Raw genomic sequence first — 20,661 nt, 5'->3', positions numbered from 1 at the left:
GTGTGTGTGTGACAGGCCTGACAGCAGCGGCCATGGCTGAACTCCAGAAGCTTCAGAAGATGAAGATGATGATGAGTCTGCAGAACGGCAACGAGTCTGACAACGACGACCTGCACTCTAACACAGGTGAGACACACACACACACACACACAAACACAGGTGAGACGTGTTTAAGGACGCTTGTTGTCGTTAGGGATGTCTGGATCTACTGTTACTGACTATTGTTCTCTGTTTAAGTAATATCACTTGATCAAGCCTATTCTAACATTCAACACTAAAAAATACGTAATTAAAGTATTTATGATTCGTGTTGATATCGTATCGGATCGTTATCGGCCATCTATGGGTCAAAGGTCACACGTTTTCCCCTCTTAAAAAAAGAAAGAAAAAAGTGTAAAATGAATGAACGGCTGAAAAAAATCCAGTAAAGACAGAAAAAGTGACATTAAAGCTGCAGTAGACGAGATTTATGTCGTTATTGTATACATAATTCCATCACACACACACACACTCACACCATCTCTGCTGTTTGTTTCTCTGAATTATTAAAAAGACAGAAAACAAAAAGCAAAGAAAGGAGAGAGAGAGAGAGAGGTAGAGCGAGCACTGCTTTCTCTGGTTTTTCTGAAAAAAACAGTTTCTCCTCCTCATTCCAGAGAGAGAAAGTCATAAACAAAGAGAAAAGGAATTATCGTTATTTTAAATAGTAAATAAATATGAAATTAGTTTTGTACTTTTGTTTAATCAAATAAAAAACATTGTTTTCATTAAACTTTTAAACTTACCCAAATAAAATGTTATTGATAAAAAAACAAAACATTTTATTTTGAAATTGTTTTACAAGAAGAAGGAGAGGAGGACGCGAAGGACAGAATGAGTGACTGAGGGAGAGAAAGAAAGAGGGGGGAGAGGGAAGAAGTAAGGTAAGGAAGAAAAGAAAAAGGATGGAAAAGTAAGGAGAACAAAACAGTGAATGAAGGAGGGAGAGAAACAGAGGAAAAAGGAAAAGGGGGAAGGAAAAGGAGAGGTAAACAGGAAGAGGCCAAGGAAAGAGAGAGAGAGAGAGGGGGGGCAGAAGGAAGGAGAAATAGAAGGGAGGAAAGAGGAGAAGGAGGCAAAGAGAGGAGGAGAAGGAAGGAGTGAAATGAAGGAAAGGAGGAAGAGGCCAAGGGAAAAAAAAAGGGTGAGAACATCTGCCCATCTGTTTATACTTCTATCTCTTCCCTGGTGTAAAAGAGAGAGAGAGGACGACCAGCTGTCTCACACACACACACACTCACACACACACACACACACAGTTCAGTAGGCAATAATAGAAAGAGACGTTTGCTAATTCAAACTAATGGAGGGAGATGAAGATGGATGAGCGAGGGAGCAGAGAGAGAGAGAGAGAGAGAGCAGAGGAATGAAGGAGTGAAAACACAAACATCAAAGACATGAAAGTGAAATAAAAATCAATGTTACAATAAAAACAATAACAATTGTTCAGTCATCAATAAATATAATCAAGTGTTTTGACCACTTTGTTATTTTTATATAATAATAATAATAATAACAATTATTACGAAGTTTTGTGTTTTACTGAGATTGAAAAGTCATGTGACCTTCACTGTGATGTCATCACATGTTTACCCATCATGCAACTAAGCAGAATGGAGGGTATGTAAAGGGTTCTTTTAGTTTAGTTTTGATTTGGTTTGTCTGTGACGATTCTGACTCTTCTGTTACCGCGTGTGCAGGAGGAAGCGAGTGTTCCTGGGACAAGGAGCGCCTGACCAGTCCTCCTGCTGGAGCACACGCCGGAGGAGGAGGTGGTGGTGCTGGAGGAGGAGGAGGAGGAGCAGCAGGTGGAGGGAGTGGGAGGGCACCGATCATGGGAGCGGTCAATCAACAACAGCTCCAACAGCAGCAGCTACTGGCTAACAGTGAGTGCGCACGCACACACGCACACACGCAGACGCGCACACACACACACACACACAGAGGATGTGTGTTTTTAAAGTGGGTGGCAATATTTGTTAATGTACACCATTTAATCTGTTCCTGTGTCCTGTAATAACACTCTGCCTGGATTAATCAACACACACTCTAGTAAATGAGCCAATTCATCAACACACACACACACACACACAGAGAGCAAACACACTAACACACCCGTCATCGCTCATTTTGTTATTGCTGAAGATTCTCACACACACACACACACTGGGCAGCGGGAGGTGACAAACACTCACATTGATTATTCTATCACTTCAGTTGTCACGACAACAGCAATCAGCGTTATTGTTTCATTGGAATGAAAGCAGCCGCTGTGTGTGTGTGTGTGTGTGTGTGTGTGTGTGTGTGTGTGTCAGTGATGGAGACTCAACTGTGAAAACGACGAGGTTCTGTCAGGGTCAGCTGGGAGTGAGGTCAGAGGTCAAGGTTGTGCTCTTTAGGGAGGTGAAGGTCCTCTGAGTGTTGCTAGTGTGTGTGTGTGTGTGTGTGTGTGAGGAAAAACGGAAAACAATTAAAAACATGACAGAGAATGAAAAGGGGAGGAGGAAAAATGACCTTTGACCTCTGTATTTCCTCCTCCTCGTCATCTGCTCTGTCACTTTTTTTATTAGAGAAACATTTGACACTGAGGAGACACATCTGTGTGTGTGTGTTTTCTGTCATAAACACTGACCTCATCAGGACCAGTCCTCATGGAGACCAAAACCTGGTCCTAATGAGGCAGAACCTTAAGTTTCCTCTCCGTGAAGGTCCCATGACACAATAATATTGAGTCATTTATTAATTTAATACAACTTGATTTTTATCAAGTTGACAAATGTCAAAGAAATTAAAATTAATAATTTTTTCCCCTTTTCTTCAAACATTTATTGATGTTTTTGATTTAATTTGTTAAAGATTTGGAGTGAATCAACCCATGTGTGTACATGTTACATAAATATCAGCTGCACTTTAAGAAAAACTAAATCAATGAATAAACGTGTATTTACCGTTGTCGTCGCCGTCGTTCTCCTCAGGGCTGGACCTGCCCTTCATGATGATGCCCCACCCACTGCTGCCCATGGGCCTGCCTCCTGCCTCGGTCGCCATGGCGATGTCACAGATGAACCACCTCAACACCATCGCCAACATGGCCGCCGCGGCCCAGCAGATACACACTCATGTTCACCGCGCCCCCGTCATCAAGGTGACAAAAACCAATGATTAAAAACCCCAGGGGGCCTCAGTGGGTTCCCTGAGGAACACCTTTACAAAGAATAACATCAATTTTTTATTCATCTTTGCTGCTTATTACATATTTACACAAGTTAATAATTGTTGCTCATCATTTCACCAGTTGTTGTCTTTTCTCCAGGAGAGAGTGTGCGACAGTCCTTCACTGTCTCCGTCTGTGGACGAGAACAACACTCCTCTGCAGTCGCAGCCGAGTAGCTCCGCCTCCAGCTCGCCTGAAAGACTGGGTACGCACGCACACACACAACAAACATGTAAACAACCAATTCACCTATTAATTGCAGCTATGACGTGTAAATACAAGCAAAGTTTTACTTCAGAGGACACAGTTTTACGTGGCTGTGAGCGCCCCCTGCAGCTGAAAACAAAGGAAAATACGGGTTTCAGTCACATTTGTAATAAACTCGGCTAAGAAAATCTACATCAGTCCACAATGTCTTAAGAACATGTTCACGTCTTTATCTCACTGTGAGACTTTCCCAACAGGAAACTGAAGTTTCTAAAAACCACTCACTCTCCCACACCAAACCCCACAGAGAAAACCAGTGATTTTAGCTCACAGGGACACAGGAGCTGCTGGTCTCTATGGGAATTGGTGTGGGAGAGCGAGCAGGTTTTTACAAACTTCAGTTTCCTGTTGGAAAAAGTCTCACAGTGAGATAAAGACGTAGATTGTGTCCGCCGTGTCTCTCGTACATATGAACTATCCCTTTAAAAGATAATTGAAATAGCTTTTATAACTAATACACACACACACACACACACACACAAACCTGCTGTGCTGTTTCTTTCCACAGGCCTGGTGTCAGCTGATGCAGATGTTCCGCTGACCAACACGACTGCAGCCAACAAGAAAATAACAAAGGACAAAGGTTGGACCACACACACACACACACACTTGTATAAGTGAGTGTATCGTCCATTATCCACCTTAATCTAAACTCTTACCCATTTTCTTTTGACGTCTGATAAATTGTCCTCACTTAGGAGGGTTTTCCCTTTACTGTAGTCACACACGCACACACACACACACACACAGACGCACACACAGACGCACACAGAGTGAAACAGAAGCGTCAGGATGTTCTGCTGCTCCTATTGATCACCTGTCTCTGAGCCATCAATCAGGAGGATTAGGGAGGGAGGGGAGAGAGATAGATGGAAGGAGGGAGGGATGCTAAGTGAAGGAGGCATGGCTAAAAGGGGTCACGGGGTCACGCACTAAAAGCACACGGGGCCTCTTCCCCCCCCCCACCTCTCTCTCTTTATTTTCCGTTCTTGCGACACATTGTTTTCATCTCGCTCGTCGTCGTTTCCTCTCCGTTTGAAATTCTTCGTTCTAGTTTCACACTCTGGAAACGTCGCGAGACAAGTGAGGAACATGACGGACGACGGGAGAAACGGAGTGTTTAAAAAATGAACTTTAAAACACGTATTTAAAGTAGTGACGGAGGAAAGAGGAAGAAGAAGAAGTGATTAAGTGGAGAAACGAGTGATGAAGAGAGATAAGGGAGAGGAAATGTAGAGTGGAGGGATGAATGGATGAAGTGGCAGTGTGTGTGTGTGTGTGAGCGTCTTAATCAGCGTTAATTTCACAGCAGAGTTAACTCAGTTGTCAGTGTGTTGAGTTTTAAGAGCTGAGCAGACACTGTGACGCTCTCTCTCACACACACACAAATCAACCATGTCTCTAATCCCTGCCAATTAGCAGCACACACGCTCGTCTGAATACCAACCACCTCTGCACACACACACACACACACACACTCTGCACACACACACACACTCAAACACCTCAGTAAATACAAACATTTCCAGCGTCGCTCGTGAAAACTTAATTTTTTGTTTATTTGACGCCAACAGTTTTAAATTCGGTTACGTTTAGCGATGAAAACATGACAAAAAAACCCCAAGAGCTTAGCTTAGCATAAAACCTGAAACCTAAGACAATTTAAACTGCAAGTTTTAAATGAACATACTTAGCTTCTTTTAGCCTTAATGCTAATGCTTAATCCGTTTAACGCTAAATGATATCTACATGATTGTTAGCATAAATACTGACAGCAGCAAACGAAAACTTAAATCACTTTTACAATTAACTTTTTTAACAAGCTAGCTAGCTCACTATTGTCCCTACTTCCAGTCTATATGCTAAGCTAAACTTTGGCTTCCACTTTTTTATGCTAGGCTATATAATACTTTCCAGACAACAATGTCACATACGTAACATATTTTTTTTTTATGCTAACAAAGACTTCATGGATGACTTTGTGACGCCAGTCTTTATGCTAAGCTAAGCTGACCTTTTATTTATTTTAATTGTGTAATTAATTAACATCTATAACATGTAAATGTGCGTGGCTAGCTAGTGTCGATGTTTCCTGTCTTTATGCTAAGCTAGGCTATCCCTTGATGTAACAGTCAGACATTTAATTGACTGATTTGTCCATTGTTATTAAAAATACTTGATGTTACAAAGTTAAAAATAACAGTCGCCCTCTGGTGTTATTTAAACTAAATGAACTGAAACACATTTTAAAATCAAAAAAACACTGAATAAAATCTGTTGTTTTTTGCGTCACAGATGAGTTGTCGCTGGGACAAACTCTGCCTCCCGGTTTTCCCGCTCCGTTTCTGTTTGCCGACGGTTTGTCGTCCGTGGAGACGCTGCTCACGAACATACAGGTAACTTCCTGTTTGATCCACTCGTCTGTGAAGGTGACGACAAACATGAATGCATCATAAATAATGACGTGCGTTTTGTGGTGGTGGTCAGGGCCTGCTGAAGGTGGCGGTGGAAAACGCCCGAGTGCAGGACAAACAGATCCAGACGGAGAAGAGGGAGCTGAAGATGGAGCTGTACAGAGAGCGGGAGATGAGGGAGAGTCTGGAGCGACAGCTCACGTCTGAACTGCAGAGCAGAGGTTTGTGCGTCCGCTCTGCCATGGTTTAACTGTAGCATGTCAGCGTCACGCCGGCGACTAAATCAGGGAAAAATCTTCCTGCAGCCTCCATCCAGAAGAGACTGAAGAAGGAGAAGAAGGCGAAGAGGAAGCTGCAGGAGGCGCTAGAGTTCGAGTCAAAGCGGAGGGAGAGAGTGGAGGACGCTCTGAAACACTCGTCCTCGTCGTCTCCTGAGCCGCTGCACAACAACAACGGTAAACAGATGTTGAACCAAGAGGAGGCGCTCTCTCACTCTACAGCCTGACCTGTGACTGGTTAAAGACGTCTGAGTCTAGAGGAGGAGCTTGTTCTCTCTGAGATTCACTTGATTTACATTATGGAAACTGACGTTTGTAAAGCACTCACTCTCCCACACCTAACCCCTTAGAGAAAATCAATTTGTAAAAATCCTTTGTTCAGATTTAATGATTTAATAAAATCACTGATTTTCTCTATGGGGTTTGGTGTGGGAGAGTGAGCGGGTTTTACAAACTTCCGTTTCCTGTTGGGAAAAGTCTGTACAGTGACTGTACTGAACAGTGAGATAAAGACGTGAAACGTGTTCTTAATATATCACAGGGGATTTTATTTCCCGAGTCTTTTGTTAAGTGGCTAAAAAACCTGTTTTCCTTCAGTCTCTGCTGCAGGCATCAATCACAGTTACAGCTGCTCTTTTCTGTTACCTCCATTTAATTCAGTCTGATCATAACAACAGTGCAGTTCATTTGTTCAGGTTTGTCTACATTAAAAAAGAAGGGGAAAAATCGGTTTTTTTTATTATTAATAATAATAATAATAATAATAATAACAAACAGCATTACATTGTGTTTTTAAGTTTTGCAGTTTTTCTGTAACGTGTGAAAACACGTCTAACTTTTATGGAGCAGCTTTTAAAATAAAGTAAAATCCTGTGATGATAAAAAAAGCAAGAAGAACAACAAAGTGATTCCGTGGACAAATGTTTTTGTTTGTGGTCGTGGATTCTGGGTTTACGACGAGCGAGGCGGCGTCTGGTTTTTACTGCGCGACCTGCTGAGACTCTGTCCTGTTTGTGTGCTTCACACCAGACGCTGCTGCAGCCGAGGACAAACCTGAGGTTAATGGAAACCAGCAAGACAACGGCAGCGTACAAGGTACACACACACACACACACACTATATATATATGTATGTGTATATAAAAAACATAAAACACAGTGTGTGTGTGTGTTGGATCAGGTTGGATTAGTACAGACATAAAGCAGACACAGTTTCCTCCCTTTGATGTGAACCTTGAAAAACGTGTGTGTGTGTGTCTTTCTACACCGTTTCAAACGTTTCCAGGTAACTCTGTTTGAACCCATGAGTGACCTCTAGTGGACGCATCGCATTAGCGTCACATCTGGATAACATACAATTTAAAATCAATCACGATGAAATTTACTGTGATTTTGTCTACTTCACTGAGAAAGGCCACAAGGGGGAGCTGCATGTTCACAGTCATTCTTGTAGGCCGTCCGGTCAAAGCTCCGCCCCCTAAATGCTGAAGAAATCAGTTTCATACGCTTTCAGAATATGTTATGTACAGGGAAAAACAGAGTTTAGCCACTTTAAGAAAAGTCTTTTCTCTAAGGGGTTTGGTGTGGGAGAGTGAGTGGCTTACAAACTAGACTTTTGCTCCTCCTTCTGAGATTTGACCAATCACAGAGTAGCTCAGAGAGATTCTTCACGTCTTTATCTCACTGTCAGACAGACTTTTCTAACAGGAAACTGAAGTTTGTAAAGCACTCACTCTCCTACACCAAACCCTATAGAGAAAATCAGTGATAAAAAGTGACCACACGAGGCAGCAGTAGACCAGCAGCTCCTGTGTCCCCGCGAGCTAAAATAACAGATTTTTTTCTATGGGGTTTGGTGTGGGAGAGTGAGTGGTTTTACAGACTTCTGTCCAACAACAGAGATAAAGTCAAGTTTTATCAGCAGCAGGGGGCGCTCATAGTTTAAAGAGTGGGGGGCGGGTCCTGATGAACGTGAAGACATTCTGAATTATTTTATTTGCCGATTCATTTTAATCATTCCAGGGACTTTTTGAAGGTGACGATTTGTTCTTTTTTAAATAGTTGGAGCTAAAAAGATAAAGTTGGAGGAGAACGAGTGTGTGTGTGTGTGTGTGTGTGTGTTAGTATGCATGTGTCGTCCTCTTTCCACCAGCTGTGCTCAGTCCTGCCTGACATTGAAAACCTTCACTCGAAACTCAGTGTGTGTTTAAATGAATATCTCACACACACACACACACACTGTGTACCTGTATGTGTGTGTGTGTTTGATCCACACACTAGTGAGACAGTGAACTCTAATTAGCTCGCTCTCCTCTTTAGACCCTTTTAGATCCTCGCTGTCTTCTGCACACACACACACACACACACACACACACACACACACACACACACACCTGATTTCATTAATGTTGATTGGCCCAGTAGGACCCTGTGCTCACACACACACACACACACACACACACCTCTCCTGCTATAAAAGCATTTTGCACCTACGGTGGTTTACGCACGCACACACACACACACACACACACACACACACACACACTCTCTCTCTCTCTCTCACCTTCCTCGCTCTTAATTAACGAGTGAAAACTGAAAAACTGCTGAACACGAAGAAAAGACGTCGCATTACGATCGGAGCGAGGGAGCGAGAGTTAAAGAGTGCGATCGTTTCTCTGGCTTTGTTCGCAAAAAAACCTGCCCCCGACTAATTAGACGTGAAAGAAGGAGAGAGAGAGAGAGAGAGAGAAGAAAGGACACAAGGAGTAGAGAAGAGGTGAGATGTGAGGAGGAAGGAGAGAGAAACAATTGCAGTCAAAGGAGAATGAAAATATTGAGTTTGAGAAAAGAGAGAAAAAGAGGGATGAGATAAAGGAGGAGAGGGAGGGAAAAGAGGACAGAGGGAGGGAGGAGGAGGAGGCGAGTGTGCTGAGGAAGGAGTTGAAAAATGTGACCTTGTTCCAAGACCTGGTGACATTTTCACTAAACAGCTGATCAAGTTTTAACAAGAGAGGTCAAGTTCATTTATAACAGAGAGAGAGAGAGAACAGAACAGAGAGAGAGGCCACACACACACACACACACACAGGGATATCGGAGGGAAAACAGGTCAGAATTGTGATTAAAAGAGAAGAAAAACATAAGCAAAAGGACAAACTATATATAGTTTACATAAATCACCTTACTAATGATGATTGTCATTATTGTCATTATCAATTATTGTCTGTTATTTTCTCCAGAAAATACTGATCGCAAAATTACATTCTCAAATGTCGTCAAACTTGCAAACTGATTTATTTTCCTTTTGAAAAGATAAAAAATAGAAAAAAAGCTCCCAGATATAATAAAATGTTTTAATGGAAGTGAGATTACAAAATAATAATTGCAGTTTCAATGGTTTTTTTTTTCCCAATGGGGCATTTTTGTACTTAAGGGTCCGAGTGTGACACTTTGTTTGCACAGTGTGTTTTAGTCCGACTGTAGACGTTTGTGGACAAACATTCACGCATGAATGTGTGTGAACACATGAACACAGACAAAATTATCGAAAGACAAAGAATGAAAAGTGAAGTAAAATGGTTTAAAACTGAGAGAAATGAAGACATGAATTCACACGTGGAGGAACAGGAAACTTAACGTTGACTTGTTTAAGAAAATAAAACTGAAAAATGTGTTTTATCGCAGATGCTGCACGATAGTTAAACAATAAAAACAAAATGTACAAATCTGAGTGACAAACTAGACTAGACTAAATTACAAAAAACATGGATATTTATTTATTTATTTGGGGGCGGAGCTGAAGCTACAGGATAAGGTTTTATTTTATTTATTTTTTTAAATTCGGGGCTGAAGCTTTTGCCAAAAAAGAAGGACGAGGAGATAAAAATAATTCGAGAGGAACAGACAGAGGACGAGAGGAGGATGAAAGAGGAGGAAAAGGGGGTGCGATAAAAATAGAAGAGAGGGATGAAGATGAAAGTTTTGACTTCAACGCGGCGTTAAAACCTTAAACCTGTTACATGTGATTGAAAAACAAACAAAACAAAAAGAATAGATAGAGGACGAGATGAGAGGGTGAGATGACGGGGAGGAGGAGGGTAAATAAAAAAAGAGGAAGAGAGGGAGGAAGAGCAGGTTTATGGTTGCTGTTATGCAGAAATGTAAACACTTTGCAACGTCCGCAGAAAACAATGACACCACAGGGAGGGGAAGAGGTGAGTGTGTGTGTGTGTGTGGGTGCAGCTACAGCACCACAGGGAGCAGGAAGGAGAACGACGGAGGTGAAGAGAGAGAGAGCGAGAGAGTCGACCCCTGACAAAAGTAGAGATTTGAGATTCCAATCATAAAACGACGTAAAGGGAAAAACAACGCAGAGTTAATTAACACGCAGAAACGTAGACATGAAAGGGATACTTCAAGGTTTTTTTTTACATAGTCAGCACCAACTTTGATGTGAGCGCCCCCTACACCACCCAGCGACATCTTAAGAACACGTTCATGTCTTTATCTCACTGTTAGACAGACTTTTCCAACAGGAAACTGAAGTTTGTAAAGCACTCACTCTCCCACACCAAACCCCATAGAGAAAACCAGTGATTTTAACATCACAGCACACAGGAGCTGTTCATCCACTGCTGCCTCCATCACTAAGTTCAAATGTCTTATTTTGTGGTTTCGGCATTTCAAGTCTCTCATTCAGATTAAATCAGTGACACACAGTGACCACACGAGGCAGCAGTAGACCAGCAGCTCTGGTTCCCCCCGCAGGCTAAAATCACTGATTTTCTCAATGGACTTTGGTGTGGTGTGCTGAATATTGATTTGAGCTACTACAAAAGACCAACCTAATAACATCTCAGTTTAAGTCAACAATATCACGTCTTTCTCTGTCCTTGGACAGAAACTGAAGTTTGTAAACCACTCAATCTCCCACACACAAGGAATTTGCTGCTTTTTCTGGTTTCATGTTTCATGTCAAAAAAAAAGTAACAATGTCAAATGGTCAACAACAACAACAATTAATTGAGACAAAATGACGAATTGTAACATCACCATTTTGTTTGCTACGATGTTCAACATTACGTCTTTCTTCCGCAGATTCGCGGCCGTTCCTGAAAACTCCCATGATGTTTTAGAGGACGATGCTGCGACCCCAGAAGCCCCGCCCACTTCCTCTCCCTCCTGTGCACAGAAGAACTCCACCAGCCCGTTTCCACGGCAACGACCTCCTCCCCGGCGGCGGGATTCTACCTTTGCTACAATGCGACGTTTTTGACGTGAAAACAATGACTACTAAGAGACACGCCCCTTTTCTGGACTCATTTTGGGGGCTGTCTCTCGTTCTCTCTCTCTCTCTCTTTTTCTTCTATTTCTCATTGTTGTTGTTTTTTTAAAGACAGACTTCGCATATTCGGTCTTTTCTCTTCATTACCTCGTTTGTTCTGAAAACTGAAAAATCATTCCCGAATTACTACAAGGAAAAAAACGGACGGGAGCAACAAATTCAACATCAACGCAAATCAAAGTCAGACATTTTAAAAACATCGGAGATGAACTTTGTTGGACGAGCGAGACTCTTAAAAAGTTCTGATAACGTCACGCAAGACCCAGAAAGAAAAAAAAAGAGGACTGTTTCTGAATGGTGCTAACGAGATAAACGTTCTCACGGACGGACAAAGTTTCACTCACCTTTTTGGATTTGGACGAAACTTCGGCTTCAGTGCGACTGTCACCTCCTCCCGATTGGACAATAATCAGCTGATCAGGACGAAGGATGTGTTGGGGGGAAAAAATCTGGAAGGAAAAAACAAAAAAAATGAAACTTGAGACGTGATTTCTCGCGTTTGATTCATTTTTTTGTTTGTTTTACATACAGAAACGTAAAAAGAATGCATGTCGTCATCCTCATCACTCCATCTCTTCCTTTATCTTCTCTCCCTCTCTCTCTTTTTAAAGGGACATTACTCTGAAAAATGTTGGATGCAGTTTTTCGATGTACCAATTATTTTCTATCACCCCCTAACTTCTAATGTCAAATCCGTTTCTCAAATGATGCAAAAGTGTAAAAAAAAAAAAATAAGGAAAACCCACTTTTTTATTACGATGGAGTGATTTTTAGAAATGATATTATTTCCCCCGAAAAATGTGTTTCATTCTCCTCCGAATTTTTACCCCAGTTCTTCCTCCGTTTCTGGTGTTTGTCAAAGCGAAGCTCAGGAGTGCTTAAGCTAAAACAGTGTCGCCCCCTGGTGGACGTTTGGGGGGGGGGTATTGCAGGTGGACTTTGGAGAAGGGTTAAAAAATAATCATACTGAAAATATAAGTATTTGCATTTGTAAACAACGCAGCACTTTTCAGTTTTGAATTTTGTAAAAAGCAAAATTGTATTCACGATCATTTTGATCAACTTTGCAAATTATTCAACGGCTTTTTGGACCCAATATTTAAAGTCTGATGGCGAAAACAATACAAATGTAATAAAAAATAAATAAAATCAGACCTAGCCTCGTACGTTTAGTAGAATTTAAGGGCTTCAAAATTTAGAAATTTGGGAAGTCCCGAAAAAGTACCTTTAAGTCGACTTGGAGAACAGTGTTTGACTTGACGCTAGCACCACGCACATACATGCTAGTGCGGCGTTACAGTAAACAAACACGGGTGAATAAATCAAGCGCTCCTCGGCTTCGTACGAACACCTGTAAACGTTTTATTCCTTCAGACGAGTGCAGACTGTTGTGTTGAAGTTTTGTTTTTATTCCACTGCGTGTTTTTGTTTGTTTATTTGTTGATTAATATTTGAACATGTGTACGGGATGGAGGGAGGGCGGGGCCAGGGTAAGTGGGTGGGGGTATTTGGGGGGGTTGACGGTTTTGAAGGGATATTCCGTGTAGATAGAAACATTTTGTTGTTTTCGTTTGTTTTCATGATGATCTTAAGTCTGTCACTGTTCTCTGGGTTTGAGCTGCAAATATACAGTATTATAATGACTGAGTGTGCTGATGTCTACACACACACACACACACACGATGCTAACATGCTATACACGTATTCTGTTTACTATGTTTTCTTACAAAGTTTAATGTATGAGCATGCTAACATATTCTAATGCAACGAAAACAGCCATGATGAACAGTAAAGTCCACACTAAAACATCCTGTCGGTTTCAAAATAAAAGTATTCGCTTCGGGTATTCCAGCCTAAAACACCCAAAAGTTCCAGTTTTCAAAGATAAAGTCACACTAAAACACAACCTTACAGTATTCAAAATAAATGTCTCACTTTCGGTCGGTCCACACTGAAAGACAACCCCACAGTTTTCTAAATGTCTCAGTTTCAGTCTGTCCTACACCGAAACAGTTTTCAAAATAAAACCCTCAGTTTTTGTTTGTCCCTGCTATAAACACATCCACTCAATTTTCAAAATAAAAGCCTTAGTTTGTGTTTGTCCACACTACAGCACAACCCCACAGATTTCAATATAAAAGTCTCAGTTTCTGTTCATGCTAAAACACAATCCTGCAGTTTTCAGTTTGTTCACACCAAATCAAACTAATGGCATAATGAAACACACACACACACACACACACACAGAGGCTGCTGATGTTTTTCATGGTCACACAGAAGCTTCAGAATAAACACACACACACACACGTCGGCCATGTTCCATTTAGTCTGTACAGTATATTTACTCTGCATTACCAGGTTAATGAGGTGAGGCCTCTCTCTCCCTCTAATGGATTGCTACCTCTCTCGCCCCATGCTTCCGTCTTCACCTCTCTCTCTTCTTTCCTCCTTTGTTTTCCTTCCCTCTCTCCTCCGTTATCACTCTTTTTGATCTTTACTCTCCATTTTTTCCTGTCCCCTTTCATCCCATCCATCCATCTCTCTCTCTCTCTCTCCCTCCCTCCTCATCTCTCTCCGTTTACCAAATAGCTGATGTCACTTTTTCCATTTCCTCTTAATGGAGGCAGAAACACAGAGCGATGGACGGCGAGGAGGAAGAGGAGGAGATGAAGAAGGATGGATGGAAAGCGAAGGAGGCAACGAGGAAGGATGAAAAGGTGACGGCGCAGGAAAGAGAGATTGAAGGATGTGAGAGGAGACGTGGAGGAAAATGAAGAGAGAGGGAGAGAGAGAGATGATGGACAGGCGGAGCAAAAGAGGTGTAACATGATGAAATGATGAGCGTTAAAGGAAGAAAGATGGAGAGAGAGCAGAGGATGATGGGTAATGAAAAGACAAGTGTGGAGTGAGTGCATTCGTCGCGAAAAAGGTTCATCGTTGAATTTTAAAAACGGGAAATTGATGCAGATAAAACTTAACTTGTCCTTAGAAAGTTTGTCTATAATACTTCATTCTTACCCATAATCCATTGCAGTTATCAGATTTATCTGGGCGGAGGAAAAAATATCAATATAACCCATCACTTCTGAAACACTCATTTTTAAACTGATGTTACAAATAAACATTAAGAAAAAACACGTATGTTTCAGTCCACTAGATGGTGCTAATATCATATCGTGACTTAAATCAAATATCGCGATAAAGTGTCTGGCGACTCCCACAAACACTGATGAACTAAAACATTGCGATATTTCATGGTGCGACAATTTATGATTCTTTAAAATACGTTTTTGATCTAGAAATATTTATTATAAACAAGTGTGAATGAGACCATGAATGAGCGTATAAATGACTGAGTGAGTGAGACCATGAATGAGTGTGTGAACGACTGGGTGAGTGAAACCATGAATGAGCATGTGAACAAATGAGTGAGTGAGACCATGAATAAGCGTGTGAATGACTGAGTGAGACCATGAATGAGTGTGTGAATGACTTAGTGAGACCATGAATGAGCGTGTGAACGACTGGGTGAGTGAGTGAGACCATGAAAGAGCATGTGAATGAGTGAGTGAGACCATGAATGAGCGTGTGAACGACTGGGTGAGTGAGACCATGAATGAGCGTGTGAACGACTGAGTGAGTGAGACCATGAATGAGTGTGTCAATGAGTGAGTGAGTTTAAATGAGTATGAATGAGACCATGAATGAGCGTGTGAATGACTGAGTGAGACCATGAATGAGTGTGTGGACAACTGAGTGTGAATGAGACCATGAATGAGTGTGTGGATGACTGAGTGAGTGAGACCATGAATGAGTGTGTGAACGACTGAGTGTGAATGAGACCATGAATGAGTGTGTGAATGACTGAGTGAATGAGACCATGAATGAGCGTGTGAATGACTGAGTGAGTGAATGAGACCATGAATGAGCGTGTGAATGACTGAGTGAGTATAAATGAGTGTAAATGAGTGTGAATATGTGTATCAACGACTGTGTCAGTGAGTATGAACGAGTGACTGAATGACTACATGACTGAAGAAGAAAAACATTTTAAGAACAAATGAAGGACGAGAGAGAAAGTGAAGAGAGAACAGTGATGGAGGGATGAAAGAAAAAAGAGATCAGAGACATTCCCAGACAGAACAGGCTGTTAACAAACACACACACACACACACACACACACACACCTCCATCATTAGTCTTCATTAAAGTCTTTATGAGGAAAATTAGTGAGAGTTTCCTTCTAAACTGAGCCCCAGGGTCCAACATGAGTGTGTGTGTGTGTGTGTGTGTGTGTGTACACGTGTGTGTTTGTGTACATGTGTGTGTGTTGATGAGGAAAGTGTTCATAGACGAAGAACAAGAGAAAATGACGCTCGACACAATAAGATTTTAAATTAAACCAGTGAGTGAATTAGTCCATGAACACGTGCATGAGAGCATGAATGAGTGTGTGAACGACTGTGTGAGTGAACATAAATGAGCACGTGAATAAGAGTGCAGCAGTAAATGAAAAGTTAAGAGTCTAAAATTAAGTGGTAGAGTCGGCCATTTGGGTGTGTGTGTGTGTGTCCGCCCACTGAAATGGTAAAACAATAAACACAGACTCCCTCTCTCTCATCTCTCTCACACACACACACACACACACACTAAACACTTGTCATTGGTCGGCATCAGTGGTTTATTCTTGCCAGAGCGAGGGATTTGTTTTTGTTCTTCCTGTCATTCGCTCATTTGACTTGATGGATGGAGGGTGGTGACGCAAAACACCTGCCACACACACACACACACACACAAACACACGTGCACACAGAGTTCTCATATTTGTAAAAACACTTCCTTTAAAAAAAATTAAATAACAACATTAAAGAACTGACTCTCACTTTCTCTCTCTCTCACACACACACACACAGACTCTCTCTCTCTCACACACACAGACTCTCTCGCTCTCTCTCACACACACACACACAGCCCAGATCCTGAACTTTCTCGTGGAAAATAAAAAGTCTGATCTGCTAATTTTAGATGTTTGTCTCTGCCAGTGAGGACCACACTCGCACACACACGCACGCACACACACACACACACACACGACTTCCTGTGTGACCCGCAGCATAAACAACAGTTTATCTCCATCGAGGACAAACGAGCAGCAGCAGAGACGAGGGGACGTGACCCCGAGGTTGTCGGTTCAAATCCCACACAGACGGAAAAAATGTGAGGACCGTCTCCATGACGACAGACCAGGGAGCCACTGAGCGAGGAAACATCTGACAAAGAAAAAAAAAATACAACTACATCTACAAAGACAAATAAAGGCCGAGTCTTGTTTACAACGATAAACGCGAGAAAAACGAAACAATCCAGTGACTCAAACTCTGCAAGTAACGCAGCGCTCACGTGAGCTTTTGTACGAATATATCGCAACATGGTGATAACATCGTAACATGACGAGAGAGAGAGAGGATGACGTAAACATGGTCAACAGGATGTGAAAGTCATCAGAACAAATGTCAGGACAACTATTTGTGTGTGTCATAAACACTGACCTTATCAGGTCACGGAGACCAAAACCTGGTCCTAATGAGGCAGAACCAGTGTCCAGGATTAAGATTTGTATTGTGGTTAAGGTTAGTCATGAACTGCTTATGATGTGTGTGTGTGTGTGTGTGTGTGTGTTCCCTCGTCGACCTTCAGCTGCTTCACTCTCACTGTTTTGACTTCCTGTTTGACCACGAGCAGGTGAAAACACACAGATGAGGATAGAGTGATGACAGAGAGAGAGAGACACGTTCTCCACCTCTGTAAGGACACACACACACACACACACACACCTGAGACAGAGATGACAAACGCGTGCAAAAACTGCAAAAACTTTGAAAGATGTTTTCAGAGCAGGTGAGATCACATTTAAACACAGCAGACCAGGTTAAAAACCAGATTAAAAGACCACAGATCACATCTAAACACAGCAGACCAGATTAAAAACCAGATTAAAACATCACAGACCAGATTAAAAACCAGATTAAAACATCACAGATCACACTTACACAGCAGACCAGATTAAAAACCAGATTAAAACACCACAGATCACATTAAAAACCAGATTAAAACACCACAGATCACATCTAAACACAGCAGACCAGAGTAAAACACCACAGATCACATTTAAACACAGCAGACCAGATTAAAACACCACAGAGCAGTTGTTGTTTTTTAAAAAACTGTTGAAGCCTCACAGGGACAAAGACATGACAACAGTGATGACGAGCTGTTTGACATTTAGAGCAGAAAGGTGAGACATGAGAGTCTTCACACTGTGTCAGCCACACTCACACACATACACACACTAAACAAAGCCTCATCATTAACTTTAACCATAACCAGCTAATAACCAACCATAATCTTCAAATCTTAGTCCTAAACATTACCAGTTCCTCAGAAATGAGGTTCTCAGCCTCATCAGGACCAGGTTCTGGTCTCCATGAGGACGACTGGTCCTGACAAGGTCAGCGTTTATGACAGACAACACACACACACACACACACAGTCCTCAGGCCCTGCTGTTAATAACCAGTGACCTTTACACGTTTAGTGAGTGTAATGATCGTTAATCTGACAACGATTCATCACACCTCCTTCATCCTTTCATCTTCTTCTTCTCGTGTTAAAATGACACCAAAGATGTTTTGTTTTAAGTTCTTTACAACTTAAAGCTCCCTAGTCACAGTTTTTAAATCTAAAAGTGAGTTTTTACGTCAGAGAAGTTCAGAGTCGCCGTCTGACCTCCTGACCTCTTCCGTGTCGTCCGCCTGCACAGGACTGATGTTTTACATTCGTCATCCATTTCCCTTTGTCGTGTTTGTCGCAGGTTAAACACGAGTCGGCGTGTTCTGCCGTGAACCTGGACTCGACCTCAAACACTCCATCAGAAGAAGAAAAACAACGGGAGAAGATGGTGAAGCGAAAAGAAAAGAAACAAACAGTTCATTTATTTATTCTTTTTTTGGGGGGGGCGGCGAGAGGAGACGCGCGACATCGATTCATCTTCCTTCTCCTCACAGCGGTTTGTTCAGAGAAGGTCAGAACCTGGAAAATAGGCTACACACACACACACGTGCACGCACGCTCACACACACACACCCTTCACCTGCCTCGCGACACCGAGGAGCCGCCGCACAACTGGGACACGGACAAAAATACACCGGCACGCGCTCGCTGTGCCTCCACGCCGCGTTTGTCGTCCTCTGGGGGAAAAGCAGAGGAGCGCGACGAGGTGACATTTGGTTTGTTTTTGAGTTAGTGAGTGTTTACACGAGTCTGACTACTGAACACACACACACACACACACACACACACACACACACGCACACGCACACACACACACACACGCACACACACACAATCGGCTGAGCAGAACATACACAACTGGTCAAACTACATTTATACATATATATGTATACATATACATGTATATACATATATACACATACATACACATGTATACATAAATACATACATACACACACATATGTATATATATATATATATATATATACACACACACACACACACACACATATATGGGTTTTTTTCCCCCACACCAAAGTCCATAGAGAAAATCAGTGATTTTAGTTTGCGGGGACACAGGAGTCTACTGCTGCCTCGTGTGGTCACTTCGTGTCGTTAAGTTAAATACTTCAATTATATTGTGAATTCGACTTTAGAAATCCTTGGTTCAGATTGACCTCAGTGACACAAAGTGACCACACGAGGCAGCAGTGGACCAGCAGCTCCTGTGTCCCCGCGAGATAAAAATCGCTGATTTTCTCTATGGGGTTTGGTGTGGGAGAGTGACAATTTCATATACAGATAAATTAAATCAAATATTATTTATAGATTGTACGACATGATCTTAAAATACACAAATGCCTACTTTTTATTTAATATCAGATTAATTTGGCGTATGTATTCAGATGACCTTGCTGGACGCAAACGGATTTCAGAGTTCAGATTACTTCAGCAATCAGACCGCTTTTGTTACTGTAATCATTCATTAATTCAACGGTCTCAATCTGATTATTTGATTAGATTGTATGTAATCCAGCAATTAATAGCATATATATATAAAAAATAATAGGATTATTTTAGTGGGCACAATCTGATAAAGTTTGTGAGTGTGTTCAGATTACCTTGCCAGGTAAAAACAGATTACTAGACTAACAGACTATTTGTGTTATTGTAATCAGATTCAGTGGTTTTAATCTGATTGTCGGAGTGTATGTGATCCAATTATTGTAGTGTACACAATCAGATCAGTTCAGAGGACACAATCAGATTATTCCAGTGGATGAACTCAGATTAAATTGGTTTCATTGTGTTACAAACATTTAAATACAATTTTCTTGATTCCATGTATTTTTTTTAATCAATATATACAATATTTAGTGTATTTAACGAATGTTTTCAATATAATACATGTATCATGAGCAGATCTTGTCACCATGCAAACATATATTTTCTAATCCCACTTAAAAAAATATCCATCTACAAGAAAATATTCACATTTAAGAAGCTGGAAAATGAGAGAAACTTAAATTTAAAATCGTAAAAAAAAACACTATCATCCAAATAGTGGACAACTCATTTAGTAATTAATTATGCATTTTTATTCTGACTACATTTTATTAAACAAAACAAGAGGAAGACGAAGAGCAGACGACGACACTAAAGGGACGTAATATAAATGTGTGTGTGTGTGTGTGTGTACACAGTTATTGTCCCTGTACATTCCATTTCCAGCCTCCAGTGTCCAAATAAACTGTCAACCCCGGAATGGCTGATAAACTCTGTGTGTGTGTGTGTGTGTGTGTGTGTGTAAGAGAGACAATATTTGTCTTGTGTTATTGAAGCTCTGAGTCCACACCGTCTTCTATAAAACACACAGCTGTGAAATATTCTACAAATAAACACATCACACACACACAAATGACATATTTTATAGATGAATAACTGACACATGAACACACACACACACACACACCCACCTGTCATCACACAGTTCAACCATGAAACTAATGAAAGTGTTTTAGTTAATGAAAGGGTG

At 41.4% G+C, this 20,661-nt stretch overlaps 1 protein-coding gene across 2 annotated transcripts in view; it reads left to right on the top strand.

The window, feature by feature from the left end:
- The window catches only part of dachb (dachshund b), a 53,308-nt gene extending 40,284 nt beyond the window's left edge, over nt 1–13,024 (top strand). The window contains exons 3-12 of one of the 2 annotated variants that reach the window (XM_058623959.1): nt 16–126; nt 1,740–1,925; nt 3,015–3,184; nt 3,335–3,458; nt 4,029–4,103; nt 5,816–5,916; nt 6,008–6,155; nt 6,240–6,389; nt 7,242–7,307; nt 11,309–13,024. In XM_058623959.1, the coding sequence (XP_058479942.1) occupies nt 16–126; nt 1,740–1,925; nt 3,015–3,184; nt 3,335–3,458; nt 4,029–4,103; nt 5,816–5,916; nt 6,008–6,155; nt 6,240–6,389; nt 7,242–7,307; nt 11,309–11,346 (1,169 nt within the window). In that variant the 3' untranslated portion in view covers nt 11,347–13,024. The remainder of the gene's footprint in view (nt 1–15; nt 127–1,739; nt 1,926–3,014; nt 3,185–3,334; nt 3,459–4,028; nt 4,104–5,815; nt 5,917–6,007; nt 6,156–6,239; nt 6,390–7,241; nt 7,308–11,308) is intronic. The other variant, XM_058623960.1, reaches the window with a different exon arrangement.
- The last annotated feature ends 7,637 nt before the right edge of the window (nt 13,025–20,661 follow it).

The sequence above is a fragment of the Solea solea genome, chromosome 3 (genome assembly GCF_958295425.1).
Source record: "Solea solea chromosome 3, fSolSol10.1, whole genome shotgun sequence".
Lineage (NCBI taxonomy): Eukaryota > Metazoa > Chordata > Actinopteri > Pleuronectiformes > Soleidae > Solea > Solea solea.
The sequence above is the reverse complement of the archived record's forward strand: the minus strand, read 5'-3'. Positions and strand labels throughout refer to the sequence as shown.